The sequence below is a fragment of the Camarhynchus parvulus genome, unplaced genomic scaffold (genome assembly GCF_901933205.1).
Source record: "Camarhynchus parvulus unplaced genomic scaffold, STF_HiC, whole genome shotgun sequence".
In the NCBI taxonomy this organism is placed as follows: domain Eukaryota; kingdom Metazoa; phylum Chordata; class Aves; order Passeriformes; family Thraupidae; genus Camarhynchus; species Camarhynchus parvulus.
This window is the reverse complement of record NW_022148402.1, coordinates 112,544-127,713: the sequence shown is the minus strand read 5'-3', so window position 1 is coordinate 127,713 and position 15,170 is coordinate 112,544. Positions and strand designations below refer to the sequence as shown.

General features: G+C 52.6%; 1 protein-coding gene across 1 annotated transcript; it reads left to right on the top strand.

The window, feature by feature from the left end:
- Positions 1–352: 352 nt before the first annotated feature.
- Positions 353–15,133, top strand: LOC115916722 (voltage-dependent calcium channel gamma-8 subunit-like). The gene is made up of 8 exons (XM_030970460.1): positions 353–498; positions 4,362–4,687; positions 6,316–6,399; positions 7,833–7,973; positions 11,179–11,461; positions 13,264–13,423; positions 13,770–13,851; positions 14,898–15,133. The coding sequence occupies exons 1-8, from the start codon at positions 353–355 to the stop codon at positions 15,131–15,133; spliced, it is 1,458 nt and encodes a 485-aa protein (XP_030826320.1).
- The last annotated feature ends 37 nt before the right edge of the window (positions 15,134–15,170 follow it).

The window sequence follows — 15,170 nt, the reverse complement described above, 5'->3', positions numbered from 1 at the left end:
GGGGACACACCTGGGCACACCTGGGTAATCTGGGGTACACCTGGGATACACCTGGGGGCGTGAAAAGGGCTTGGGGACACACCTGGGGGACATGGGGACACACCTGGGCACACCTGGGCACACCTGGGTCACGTGGGACGCACCTGGGCACAGCTGGGCACAGCTGGGCATGCATGGGGGACATGGGGACACACCTGGGCACACCTGGGCACACCTGGGCACACCTGGAGCCATTTTGGGACACCTGGGCCCCACCCCTTCTGCCATCTTGATGACGTCATCAGCCGCCACCTCAGCGGTTGTTTATTGGTCGCCATCTTGGCCAGGCAGCAGCAGCCAATCAGAAGCCAGGATGGGCTGGGCGGCCATTTTGGATCGGCGGCAGGAGCCGATGAGGGACGAGGATGGGCTGGGCGGCCATCTTGGCCTGGTGGCCATCTTGGCTTGGCGGCCATCTTGGCCTGGTGGCCATCTTGGCTTGGCGGCCATCTTGGCCTGGTGGCCATCTTGGCCTGGCGGCCATCTTGGCTTGGCAGCCATTTTGTTCTGTCGGCGACAGCCAATGAGGGACAAGGATCGCCCTGGCAGCCATTTTGACTCGGCAGCCATTTTGTCCTGCCAGCAGCAGCCAATGGGAGACAAGGATCACCTTAGCGGCCATTTTGGATGGGCAGAATCAGCCAATGAGAGACAAGGATCACCTCGGCGGCCATTTTGTCCATATAGAATCAACCAATGGGAGACCAGGATCGCCCTGGCAGCCATCTTGTCCATCTAGAATCACCCAATGAGAGACAAGGATCACCTCGGTGACCATCTTGATTGGGCAGAATCAGCCAATGAGAGATAAGGATCGCCCTGGTGGCCATTTTGTCCATCTAGAATCAGCCAATGAGAGACAACGATCGCCTCGGCGGCCATTTTGTCCCCTCAAACACCCCCAGACCCACTCGGGGGGGGTCACGTGACCCCACCCGGGCTTTTCCCGCCATTTTGGCTCCGCCCACATTTCCCAGGGTGTCCCCGTGACCTCTGAATCCGCCCCGGGGGGTGGGGGAGGGGCTCTGGGTCCAGTTTGGGGGGTGGGGGAGGGGAGGGGGGGAGGGGCTGGGGTGGGGGAGGGGCTTTGGGGAGGCTCCGCCCCCCTGAATTTCTGTGGCAATAAAACGGCTCCGATATGTAGCGACCCCTTCCCCCTCCCCAAAAATATAATAATTAATAAATTAATTAGTTAATTAAATGGGAGGGGGAGGGGTAAAAAAAGCCAAAAAAAAAAAAAAAAATTGGGGGGGGGAAGGGATGTGGGGGAGGGGCCGAGGCTCCGCCCCCTTCCCGGCGCTGTATGATATGTAAACGATATGTAAATAAGGGATCACGCGACCTCAATAAAGGATTTGAAAATTAAAATGGGAACGCCAAAAAATTAAACTGGGAAATGCAAAAATCAAACTGGGAACGAAAAAATCAAACTGGGAATGAAAAAATCCAACTGGGAAACCCCAAAATCAAACTGGGAATGGAAAAATTCAAACTGGGAATGAAAAAATTAAACTGGGAACCCCAAAATTAAACTGGGAACCCCAAAATCAAACTGGGAACGAAAAAATCAAACTGGGAACGAAAAAATTAAACTGGGAACCCCAAAATTAAACTGGGAACCCCAAAATCAAACTGGGAACGCAAAAATCAAACTGGGAACGAAAAAATTAAACTGGGAACCCCAAAATTAAACTGGGAACCCCAAAATTTACGTGGAAACCCCAAAATTCACTTTGGAAGCCTAAAATTAAACTGGGAATGGAAAAATTCAAACTGGGAACCCCAAAATCAAACTGGGAACCCCAAAATCAAACTGGGAACCCCAAAATTAAACTGGGAACTCAAAAATTCCCCCCCAAACCCCTGGGAATTTAATGAAGGGGCTTGATTGGGGGTTAATTAGTGCCTGGGAGATTAATTAGGGGGTGTTTGAGGGGTTAATTAGTGCCTGGGGGCTTGATTGGGGGGTTAATTAGGGGCTGGGGGGGTTAATTAGTGCCTGGAGGGGGCTAATTAGGGTGGTCCTGAAAGGGTTAATTAGGAACTGGGGGTTAATTAGGCCTGGGGAGCTTAATTAATGCCTGGGAGCTTAATCAGACAATTTCGAGGGGTAATTAGAGACTGACGGTCTTAATTAGTGTCTGAAGGGGTTAATTAGTGCCCTGGGGGGTTAATTAGTGCCTGGGGGAGTTAATTAGGGTGGTCTGGGAGTTCATTAGTGCCGGAAGGGTTAATTGGTGCCTGGGGGAGTTAATTAGGGTGGTCTATGGGATAATTAGTGCCTGAGGGGTTAATTAGTGCCTGGGCGGTTTAATTAGTGCCTGGGGGAGTTAATTAGGGTGGTCTGGGAGTTAATTGGTGCCTGGGGGAGTTAATTAGGGTGGTCTAAGGGATAATTAGTGCCTGAGGGGTTAGTTAGTGCCTGGGGGTTTTAATTAGTGCCTGGGGGAGTTAATTAGGGTGGTCTGGGAGTTAATTAGTGCCGGAAGGGTTAATTGGTGCCTGGGGGAGTTAATTAGGGTGGTCTGGGGGTTAATTAGTGCCTGGGGGAGTTAATTAGGGTGGTCTGGGGGTTAATTAAGGTGCTCTGGGGGTTAATTAGTGCCTGGGGAGGCTCTATGGGGGCGTGGCTTCGTTTGGGGGCGTGGCCTAGCCCTGGAGTGGGCGTGGCCTCCGCGTTGCCAAGGAGACGGCGCCGCATCCCCGTTACCATGGAAACCCCCGCGGGGGGGCGGGGCTCAGACCCTCAAACCCCTCATTGCTTAGCCCCGCCCCCTCTGACGTCACCGCAGAACCTTCCAGGCCCCTCCCCCTTCCCCCCCATCCCCCCCCCCCCCCCCCCCCCCAAACGTCGCAGCCGAACCCGGGACCGGCACCGGCGGCGGGGACCCCCCCGGGACCCCCCCAAAATCCCCAAAATCCCCAAAAATCCCCAAAAATCCCCTCAGGAAGCCCAAAAATCAAAAAATCCCCCCCGGGGAACCCCAAAATCCCCCCTTAAAAATCCCCGAAAATCGCCCCAAAAATCGCCCAAAATCCTTAAAAACCCCCCCCGGGGAACCCCAAAAATCGCCCCAAAATCCCCCAAAAAATCCCCCAAAAATCCCCCAAAAATCCCCCGATTAGGGGGGAGCCCCAAAATCGGAGCCGGGACCGCGAAATTTGGGCTCGGAACCCCAAAATCCGCACCCGAAATTGGGGTGGGGACCCCCCGAGACCGAGGCCGGGAAGGCGAAAATCGGAGGCGGGAGCCCCAAAAAATTTGGGGTGAGAACGGCGAGAATTGGGGCCGGCAGGAGGTAAAGGGGGGGGCGGGGGGTTTTGGGGGGGTCCTGGGGGGGATTTGGGGGGTCCTGGGGGGGATTTTGGGGGCGTTTTGGGGGGGTCCAGAGGGGGTTTTGAGGGAGGTTTGGGGGTCTTGAGGGGATTTTGGGGGGTCCTGGGGGCGTTTTTGGGGGGTCCGGGAGGATTTGGGGGGGTCCTGGGGGGGTCCTGGATGGGTTTGGGGGGGGGAGGGATTTGGGGGCGGTTTAGGGGGAGCCGGGGGGGGTCTTGAGGGGGATTTTGGGGGGTCCCGGGCAGATTTTGGGGTGATTTTAAGGGGTCCTGGGGGTGTTTTAGGGGGGCCTGGGAGGATTTTTGGGGGGTCCTGGGGGATCCCGGGCGGATGTTGGGGGCGTTTTGGGGATCCTGGAGGGGTTTTGGGGGAAATTTAGGGGATTTTGGGGGTCCAGGAGGGGGTTTTGGGGTGTGCTGGGCGTCCCGAGGGGATTTTAGGGGGTCCTGGGGGGGCCTTGAGGAGATTTTGGGGGGTCCTGGGGGGGGTTTCGGGCGCCCCTGGGGGGTTTCCCGTGCCTCGGAGGGGGAGGGGCGATCCCGGACCCCTCCCCAATTTCCCCCCCCCCCCCCCCCCTTTTGGGACACCCCATTATTTCGGGGGGGGGGGGTTGGGGCTCATTAAAGACCCCTCCCCCCACCCCCATTTCTCCACAGCTGATTGGCCGAGAGCGAAGAGCCCCTCCCCCACAGCACCTGCGCCCCCCCAAAATCCGGGGACCCCCAAAACTCCTCTAAACAGCCCCTCCCCCACCCCTAAACCCCCCCAAACCTCCCCCAAATCGCCACAAAATCCCCAAATCCCCTCCCCCAGCCCCTAAATCCCCTCCCCCCCCCCCCCCTTTTTTTTAACCCCTCCCCCCCTCTAACCCCTCCCCCACCCTGGGCATCCTCACCCTGTGGGGAAGGGGCGGGGCCTCGGCGGGCGGGGGAGGGGGCGGAGCCACCGCCGGCCCCTCCCCCTCCGCCCCCCCCTCCCCCCGCAGCCCCTCCCCCTCGTCCGCCCCCCCCTCGCGGCCCCTCCCCCCGCTGTGGGGGTCCCTGAAGCGCTGGGATGGGGGCGGGGCCGGGGCGGGGGGAGGGGCGCTGTGGTGCGAGCGGGGGGCGCAGGTGCTGCTGACGGCCGTGGGCGCCTTCGCGGCCTTCGGCCTCATGGCCATCGCCATCGGCACCGACTACTGGCTGTCCGCCTACGCGCGCGCCCGCGTCTGCAACGCCACCGGCGGCAACGTCACCAGCGTGGGCACCTCCATGGCCATGGCGCACGGCGGGCTCACCCACTCCGGCCTCTGGAGGGTCTGCTGCCTCGAAGGTGACACTGTGGCGGGGCTTGGGGGCACCTGGGATGGGGTTGGTGGCACCTGGGATGGGGTTCAGGACAGTTGGTGGCACCTGGGATGGGGTTGGGGGCACCTGGGATGGGGTTGGTGGCATCTGGGATGGGGTTGGTGACACTGTGATGGGGCTTGGTGACACCTGGGATGGGGATGGTGGCATCTGGGATGGGGTTGGTGGCATCTGGGATGGGGTTGGTGGCATCTGGGATGGGGTTCAGGGGAGTTGGTGGCATCTGGGATGGGGTTGGTGGCACCTGGGATGGGGTTGGTGACACCTGGGATGGGGTTGGTGACACTGTGGCGGGGCTTGGGGGCACCTGGGATGGGGTTGGTGGCACCTGGGATGGGGTTGGTGCCATCTCGGATGGGGTTGGTGACACTGTGGCGGGGCTTGGGGGCACCTGGGATGGGGTTGGTGGCACCTGGGATGGGGTTGGTGCCATCTCGGATGGGGTTGGTGACACTGTGGTGGGGCTTGGTGGCACCTGGGATGGGGTTGGTGGCATCTGGGATGGGGTTGGTGGCATCTGGGATGGGGTTGGTGACACTGTGGTGGGGCTTGGGGGCACCTGGGATGGGGTTGGTGGCATTTGGGATGGGGTTGGTGACACCTGGGATGGGGTTGGTGGCATCTGGGATGGGGTTGGTGGCACCTGGGATGGGGTTGGTGGCACCTGAGATGGGGTTGGTGACACTGTGGTGGGGCTTGGTGACACCTGGGATGGGGTTGGTGGCATCTGGGATGGGGTTGGTGACACTGTGATGGGGCTTGGTGACACCTGGGATGGGGATGGTGGCATCTGGGATGGGGTTGGTGGCATTTGGGATGGGGTTGGTGGCACCTGGGATGGGGTTGGTGGCATCTGGGATGGGGTTGGTGGCATCTGGGATGGGGTTGGTGACACTGTGGTGGGGCTTGGTGGCACCTGGGATGGGGTTGGTGGCACCTGGGATGGGGTTGGTGGCATTTGGGATGGGGTTGGGGACACCAAGGACATCACTGGGGACGTGTTCGGGAGGGTTGGTAGCACCTGGGATGGGGTTCAGGGGAGTTGGTGGCATCTGGGATGGGGTTGGTGGCACCAGGAACATCACTGGGGACATTGGGGACATGGTTTGGGAGGGTTGGTGGCACCTGGGATGGGGTTGGAGACATCGGTGACACTCTTGGGGACACACCTGACATGGTTGAGGACATTGGTGACATCACTGGGGACATTGGTGGCTCTGGTGGTGGCATTGGGGGCACTTTGGGGACACTTTGTGGCCAATTGTTCCCAACCCCCCAATGTCCCCAATGTTCCCAATCCCCCCAATGTTCCCAATCCCCCCCAACGTCCCCAATGTCCCCAATGTCCCCAATCCCCCCAATGTCCCCAATGTCCCCGATGTCCCCAACGTCCCCAGTGATGTCCCCGATGTCCCCAATGTCCCCAATGTCCCCAATCCCCCCAATGTCCCCAATGTCCCCGATGTCCCCAATGTCCCCAATCCCCCCAATGTTCCCAATCCCCCCCAATGTCCCCGATGTCCCCAATGTCCCCAATGTCCCCGATGTCCCCAACGTCCCCAGTGATGTCCCCGATGTCCCCGATGTCCCCAGGGCTCAAGCGGGGGCTGTGCCTGCGCATCAATCACTTCCCCGAGGACCTCGAGTACGACCACGACAGCGCCGAGTACCTGCTGCGTGAGTTACCATGGCAACGGGGACACCGTCCCCATGGCGACCGTGTCACTGTCACCATGGCAACCGTGTCACTGTCACCATGGCAACTGTGTCATTGTCATTGTCACCACGACAGCCCCGAGTACCTGCTGCGTGAGTTACCATGGCAACGGGACACTGTCCCCATGGCAACTGTGTCACTGTCACCTCATTGTCCCCAGTGCCTGCTGCGTGAGTTACCATGGCAACGGGGACACTGTCACCATGGCAACCGTGTCACTGTCACCATGGCAACCGTGTCATTGTCATTGTCACCATCACAGCCCCGAGTACCTGCTGCGTGAGTTACCATGGCAACGGGACACCGTACCCATGGCAACCGTGTCACTGTCACCATGGCAACCGTGTCACTGTCCCCATGGCAACCGTGTCACTGTCACCATGGCAACTGTGTCACTGTCACCTCATTGTCACCAGTGCCTGCTGCGTGAGTTACCATGGCAACGGGGACACCGTCACCATGGCGACCGTGCCACCTCCACCTTTGTCCTGTGTAACCGCGGGAACCGAACCCTGGCTTCTGTTTCCATGGCAACGCTCCCAGCATCGTCCCGCTGCCATGGAGACGGCCTGGTACCCAGCCATGCGTTTCCATGGCAACCGCGCCAGCGATGCTGCTGCCGTTGCCATGGCAACGCTCCCAGCGTCCTCCCGGCCCAGCTGTTGCCATGGCAACAACCCTGTGGCCGTCCTGGCAACTGTCCCAGTGCTGCCACGGCTGTTGCCATGGTAACAGCCTGGCACCCAGCCTCGCGTTACCATGGCAACCACGCCTGGCTCCCTGATTGGCTCCCAGCCCCCGGGCTCTGATTGGCCGGAGATAACAGATCTCCCTCCATTGCTGGTCCCTGATTGGTCAGAGCTCCCAGATCAGATCCTCCCCCATTGCTGCGCTCTGATTGGTCAGAACTCCCAGATCCCTTTCCAACGCCGCACCCTGATTGGTCGGAACTCCCAGACCAAATCCATTTCCATTGCTACACTCTGATTGGTCAGAACTCCCAGCCCTCCCTCAATTGCTGGGTTCTGATTGGTCAGAACTCCCAGACCAGATCCCTTTCCAACGCTGAGCTGCGATTGGTCAGAACTCCCAGACTGACCTCCATTACTGCACTCTGATTGGTCAGAGCTCCCAGACTGACCTCCATTACTGCACTCTGATTGGTCAGAGCTCCCAGATCCCTTTCCAACGCTGAGCCGCGATTGGTCAGAACTCCCAGACTGACCTCCATTACTGCACTCTGATTGGTCAGAACTCCCAGACTGACCTCCATTACTGCTCCCTGATTGGTCACGACTCCCAAACCCTCCCCCGATTGGCCGCCCGCTCCCAGCGTCCCCATTGGCCGCCGCGGGTCTCTCGCGAGCCCTGATTGGCCGTTTTCTCTGCGTAGGCGTGGTCCGGGCCTCGAGCATTTTCCCGATCCTGAGCGCGGTGCTGCTGCTGCTGGGCGGGCTCTGCGTGGCGGCCTCGCGGCTGCGGCGCGCCAGGACCAGCCTGGTGCTCGGCGCCGGCATCCTCTTCGTGGCTGCGGGTGAGCGAGGGGTTAAAATCCCCAAATCCATCCCCAAAACCCATCCCTAAATCCATCCAATTATCCCCAAAATCCATCCCCAAATCCATCAAATTATCCATCAAATTATCCCCCAAACCCATCCCCAAATCCATCAAATTATCCCAAAAACCCATTCTCAAAATCTATCAAATTATCCCAAAATCCATCCCCAAAATCCATCCAATTATCCATCAAATTATCCCCCAAACCCATCCCCAAATCCATCAAATTATCCCAAAATCCATCCCCAAAATCCATCCAATTATCCATCAAATTATCCCCCAAACCCATCCCCAAATCCATCAAATTATCCCAAAAACCCATCCTCAAAATCCATCAAATTATCCCCAAAATCCATCCCCAAAATCCATCCAATTATCCCCAAAATCCATCCCCAAATCCATCCAATTATCCATCAAATTATCCCCAAAATCCACCCCCAAAATCCATGATATTATCTCAAAAACCCGTCCCCAAAATCCATCAAATTATCCCCAAAACCCATCCCCAAAAACCCCATCCAATTATCCCAAAAATCCATCCCCAAATCCGTCCCGGCATCCTCTTCATGGCTGCGGGTGAGCGAGGGGTTAAAATCCCCAAAATCCATCCAATTATCCCCAAAACCCATCCCCAAATCCATCCAATTATCCCCAAAATCCATCCCCAAATCCATCCAATTATCCATCAAATTATCCCCCAAACCCATCCCCAAATCCATCCAATTATCCCAAAAACCCATTCTCAAAATCTATCAATTTATCCCCAAAATCCATCCCCAAAATCCATCCAATTATCCATCAAATTATCCCAAAACCCATCCCCAAAAACCCATCCAATTATCCCAAAAATCCATCCCCAAATCCGTCCAATTATCCATCAAATTATCCCAAAAATCCATCCCCAAAATCCATCCAATTATCCATCATATTATCCCAAAAATCCATCCCCAAAATCCATCCAATTATCCCCAAAATCCATCCCCAAAATCCATGATATTATCTCAAAACCCATCCCCAAAATCCATCCAATTATCCCAAAAATCCATCCCCAAATCCGTCCAATTATCCATCAAATTATCCCAAAAATCCATCCCCAAAATCCATCCAATTATCCATCATATTATCCCAAAAATCCATCCCCAAATCCATCCAATTATCCCCAAAATCCATCCCCAAAATCTATCCAATTATCCATCAAATTATCCCCCAAACCCATCCCCAAATCCATCAAATTATCCCAAAATCCATCCCCAAAATCCATCCAATTATCCATCAAATTATCCCCAAAACCCACCCCCAAAAATCCATCCCCAAAATCCATCAAATTATCCCCAAAATCCATCCCCAAAATCCATCCAATTATCCATCAAATTATCCCCCAAACCCACCCCCAAAAATCCATCCCCCAAAATCCATCAAATTATCCCCAAAACCCATCCCCAAAACCCATCCAATTATCCCAAAAATCCATCCCCAAATCCGTCCCGGCATCCTCTTCGTGGCTGCGGGTGAGCGAGGGGTTAAAATCCCCAAATCCATCCCCAAAACCCATCCCTAAATCCATCCAATTATCCCCAAAATCCATCCCCAAAATCCATCCAATTATCCATCAAATTATCCCCAAAACCCACCCCCAAAAATCCATCCCCAAAATCCATCCAATTATCCCCAAAATCCATCCCCAAATCCATCCAATTATCCATCAAATTATCCCCAAAATCCACCCCCAAAATCCATGATATTATCTCAAAAACCCGTCCCCAAAATCCATCCAATTATCCCCAAAATCCATCCCCCAAAATCTATCAAATTATCCCAAAATCCATCCCCAAAATCCATCCAATTATCCCCAAAATCCATCCCCAAATCCATCCAATTATCCCAAAACTGATATTCTTTTTTAAAATGAAATTTAATTTAATGAAACGCAATTTTGAATATTAAATGAATTTAAAGTAATTTTTAAGAAATTATTTATTTTTTTAAAGGACGATTTAATTTCATTTATTTTTGAAATTACATTTATTTCAATTAACTTTTTAAAATCCTAGTTGAAGTTAATTTAATTTAAAAGGTAAATTAATTTCAATTAATTTCTGAAAACAAAATAAATAGTTTAATTTTTAAATTCAATTTAAAATTATTTTAAATTACTTTTTAAATTTAACTTTTGAGTTTTAATTTTAAAAGTAAGTTTTAAATTAAATTTTACATTTATTTTAAAAATTTGCTAATTAATTTTAAAATAGAATTTTAAACTTATTTTAATTTTTAAATGAATTTAAAAAATAAATTTTAAACTAATTTGTAAATTTATCTTAAATTTTTAATTAAGTTTAAAATTCATTTTTAAAGTAGTTTTAAAATCAATCCTTAACATGTCATTTTAAAAAACATTTTCAAAAATTCATTTTAAAAACGATTTTGAACATTATTTGAATTACTTTTGGATTCATTTGTTTAATTGTTCTTTAAATGAATTTTAAAAATTTCTTTTTTAAACGAATGTTGAGAATAATTGTTAAACTTTTTAAAATGAATTTTAAAAATTTATTTTTTAAACGAATGTTGAGAATAATTTTGAAACTTTTTAAAATTAATTTTAAAAATTTTCTTTTTAAACGAATGTTGAGAATAATTTTGAAACTTTTTAAAAATGAATTTTAAAAATTTCTTTTTTAAACGAATGTTGAGAATAATTTTGAAACTTTTTAAAAATTAATTTTAAAAATTTCTTTTTTAAACGAATGTTGAGAATAATTTTGAAACTTTTTTAAAATGAATTTAAAAATTTATTTTTTAAACGAATGTTGAGAATAACTTTGAAACTTTTTAAAAATTAATTTTAAAAATTTCTTTTTTAAACGAATGTTGAGAATAATTTTGAAACTTTTTTAAAATGAATTTTAAAAATTTATTTTTAAACGAATGTTGAGAATAATTTTGAAACTTTTTAAAAATGAATTTTAAAAATTTCTTTTTTAAACGAATGTTGAGAATAATTTTGAAACTTTTTAAAAATGAATTTTAAAAATGTATTTTTTAAACGAAGTTTGAGAACAAAAGTTCTTAAAAATTTTTAAAAATCCGTTTGGAAAAAATTGATTTTTTCAATTAATTTTTTTTTTTTTTAATCCCCCCGCCCAAGCCTAAATTAACTTTTTTAACCCCTTCCCCGCCAGGCCTGTCCAACATCATCGGCGTCATCGTTTACATCTCGGCCAACGCCGGGGGGGAGGGGTCGGCCGGGGGCCTCCCCTCCCCCCCCCGGCGGGACGGGGAGCGCCGCCCCTCCCCCTACTCCTATGGGTGGAGCTTCTATTTCGGGGGCGTGTCCTTCATCCTGGCCGAGGCCATCGGCGTGCTCGCCGTCAATCTCTACATCGAGCGCCACCGCAAAGCCCCGCCCCCTCCCCCGGCCCCGCCCCCGCCGCCGCTCTTACCCCGACAAGCCCCGCCCCCTCTGTCCAGGCCACGCCCCCCGCGCCGCCGCTCCCGCTCGGGCTCGCGCTCCAGCGGCAAGTCACGTGACCCCTCCCCGCCCCCACCCCAGCAGCGCGGGAAATCCTCGTCGTCCCCTCCCCCCCCGGCCGAGATCTCCATGTACACCCTGAGCAGGGGGGGAGGGGCCGGGGGGGAAGGGCCCCTCCCCCCGCCCGGCGTGGGCGTGGCTTCGTCCCCCCCTCCCCCGCCCCCGGGGGCGGCGCCCCTCCCCCCCTCGGCCCCGCCCGGCACGCCCGGCCCCGCCCCTCCCCCCCCCCCCCCCGGGGCCTTCCTGACGCTGCAGGGGGGGGGAGGGGCGGGGGGAGGGGCGGAGACCCCCGGGGGGGGCACCGGGACCCTCAACAGGAAAACCACCCCGGTCTAGGGGGGCTGAAAGCGGCGAAATTCAGCCCCAAATCACCCAAAATCACCCAAAATCAGCCCAAAAATTCACTCTAAATTCACCCCAAAAAATTCATCACCCCAAAATCAGCCCAAAACTCACTCTAAATTCATCCCAAAATTACCCCAAAATTCACTCCAAATTCATCCCAAAATCAGCCCCAAATTCACTCTAAATTCACCCCAAAATCAGCCCAAAATTCACTCCAAATTCATCCCAAAATCACCCCAAAATTCACTCCAAATTCACCCCAAAATTACCCCAAAACTCACTCTAAATTCACCCCAAAATCAGCCCCAAATTCACTCTAAATTCACCCCAAAATCAGCCCAAAATTCACTCTAAATTCACCCCAAAATCAGCTCAAAACTCACTCTAAATTCATCCCAAAATCAGCCCAAAATTCACTCTAAATTCACCCTAAATTCACCTCAAAATCAGCCCCAAATTCACTCTAAATTCACCCCAAAATCAGCTCAAAACTCAGCTCTAAATTCATCCCAAAATCACCCCAAAATTCACTCTAAATTCACCCCAAAATCACCTCAAAATTCACTCTAAATTCACCCCAAAATCACCCCAAAATCAAAACTCACTCCAAATTCATCCCAAAATTACCCCAAAATTCACCCCAAAATTACCCCAAAACTCCCTAAATTCACCCACCCCCAAAATTCACCCAAATTCCCCCCCAAATTCACTCCAAATTCACCCCAAAATTACCCCAAAATTCACTCTAAATTCACCCCAAAATTACCCCAAAATTCACTCCAAATTCACCCCAAAATTACCCCAAAATTCACTCTAAATTAACCCCAAAATTACCCCCAAATCAGCCCAAAATCACCCCAAATTCACTCTAAATTCACCCCAAAATCACCCCAAAATCAGCCCAAAATTCACTCTAAATTCACCCCAAAATCACCCCAAAATCACCCCAAAATTCAGCCCTAAAATTCACCACAAAATCCCCCAAAATTCACTCTAAATTAACCCTAAATTCACCCCCAAATCAGGCCAAAATCACCCCGAAATTCACTCTAAATTCATCCCACAATCAGCCCAAAATTCGTCCAAAATCAGCCCCCAATTACCCAAAAATTCAGCCCTAAAATTCACCACAAAATCACCCAAAATTCACCCAAATTTTGCCCCAAATTTCCCCCAAATTTCACTCGAATTTTGCCCCAAATTTCACCCAAAATCCCCCAAAATTCTCCCAAATTTGCCCCAAATTTCACCCAAATTTCACCCGAATTTTGCCCCACATTTCCCCCAAAATTCTCCCAAATTTTGCCCCATTTTCCCCTCCCCCCCCTAAGCCCCGGGGGGTCCCAGTGCCTTAAATGGGGGGTTGGGACCCCCGGGATGCCCCCACCAGTCTGGACCAGTACGGACCAGTACGGACCAGTACGGATCAGTATGGACCAGTCTGGACCAGTTTGGACCAGTTTGGACCAGGTCACTGCCTGATACGGGACCAGTATGCCTCAGTTTCCCTGGACCAGTTTGCACCAGTAACTCCCAGTTATCCTGGACCAGTACGGACCAGTTTGGACCAGTTTCCCTGGACCAGTTTGCACCAGTAACTCCCAGTTTCCCTGGACCAGTATTGCCCAGTTTTCCAACACCAGTCTGGACCAGTTCGGACCAGTTTGTCCCAGTTTCCCAGGACCAGTTTGGACCAGTCCAGACCAGTTCACTGCCTGATATGGGACCAGTATCCCCCAGTTTCCCAATACCAGTTTCGACCAGTTCGTCCCAGTTTCCCTGGACCAGTTTGGACCAGTAACTCCCAGTTATCCTGGACCAATCTGAACCAGTTCGGACCAGTTTGGACCAGTATGGAACAGTCTGGACCAGTAACTCCCAGCTTCCCTGGACCAGTCTGGACCAGTTTGTCCCAGTTTGTCCCAGTTCCCTGGACCAGTCTGGACCAGTTTGGACCAGTTCGGACCAGTTCAGACCAGTATGGACCAGTTTGTCCCAGTTTGTCCCAGTTCCCTGGACCAGTTTGGACCAGTCTGGACCAGTCTGGACCAGTTCGGACCAGTCCCAGTCCCTCCCAGTCCCTCCCAGTTCCCCACCGCCCCTGGGGGGGGCTGGGATCATCGGGAGCCCCCCCAGGCCCCGCCCCCTTAGCCAAAACCCCGCCCCTTTACAAAACCCCGCCCCCTTCAGCCCCTCCCACAAAACCCCACCCCTCACCCAGCCCAGACCACGCCTCCACCCCACCCCGGCCGTGGCCACGCCCCGTTTGCGATCAAACCACGCCCCTGGCGCGGTGGCCACGCCCCTGCCTTTAAACCCCCTCTCAGGCTCAAGCCCCGCCCCTCGGTCTGGCCCCGCCCCCCGCATGCGAATTTTTACGGGAATTTCGCTCTTTCCAATAAAAACCAAGCGTGAAAAACGGGAATTTGGGGTATTTTGAGACATTTTGGGGTTACTTTGGGAAAAGTTTGGGAATTTGGGATCTTTTGGGGATTACATTGTGGGAATTTGGGGAATTTGGGCGTTTTGGGGAATTTTGGGGCCTTTTTGTGGGAGTTTAGGAAATATGGGTCCATTTTCGGATTATTTTGGGAAATCTGGGCCATTTTGGGGCAATTCTGTGGGAATTTTGGGTAATTTGGTGGGGTTTGGAGACATTTGGGGACATTTCGGGGGAATTTGGGACATTTGGAATCCGGAAAGGACCCGCAGAACGCCAGGAAACCTCATTAATATTAATAAGTTTCATTAATATTAATAAGCAAGCAGCAAACGGCGATCAAAGCGTGAAGACCCGCCCCTTCAGCAAACCCCCTTTGCTATTGACTGAGTTGGATGTCAATCATATGAGAACAACACCGCCCCGCCTTTCAACTTCATGATTGGTACAAACCGCCGCCAATCACACCGCCGCGCGTTCTCATTCGTTAGCACATTAATCCCTCCTTCCTCTGCCTCCCATTGGCCGAGCCGCGCGTCACTCACCCTCAGCGCCGCGCTGATTGGCGGTGGCGGCGCTTGAAGGGCGGGAGCCGCCGTGTGGCGGAGCCGGAGCGGGCCCGGGCCCGGCGGGGCGGGCGGAGCGGGCGGAGCGAGGCGGGAGCAGCGGAGCGGCCGCGGCCGAGCGAGCGGCCCCGGGGCCGCCATGGAGGACGGAGTTTACGGTGAGGCCGCTGAGGGCGGCGGGAACCGGGGCGGGAACCGCGGCGGGAACCGGGGCGGGCACGGGGCCGGGCGGGAAAATCGTGAGGGGAACGTGAGGGGAAAGGGGGGGGGGCCGGGGAGGTTCGTGAGGCG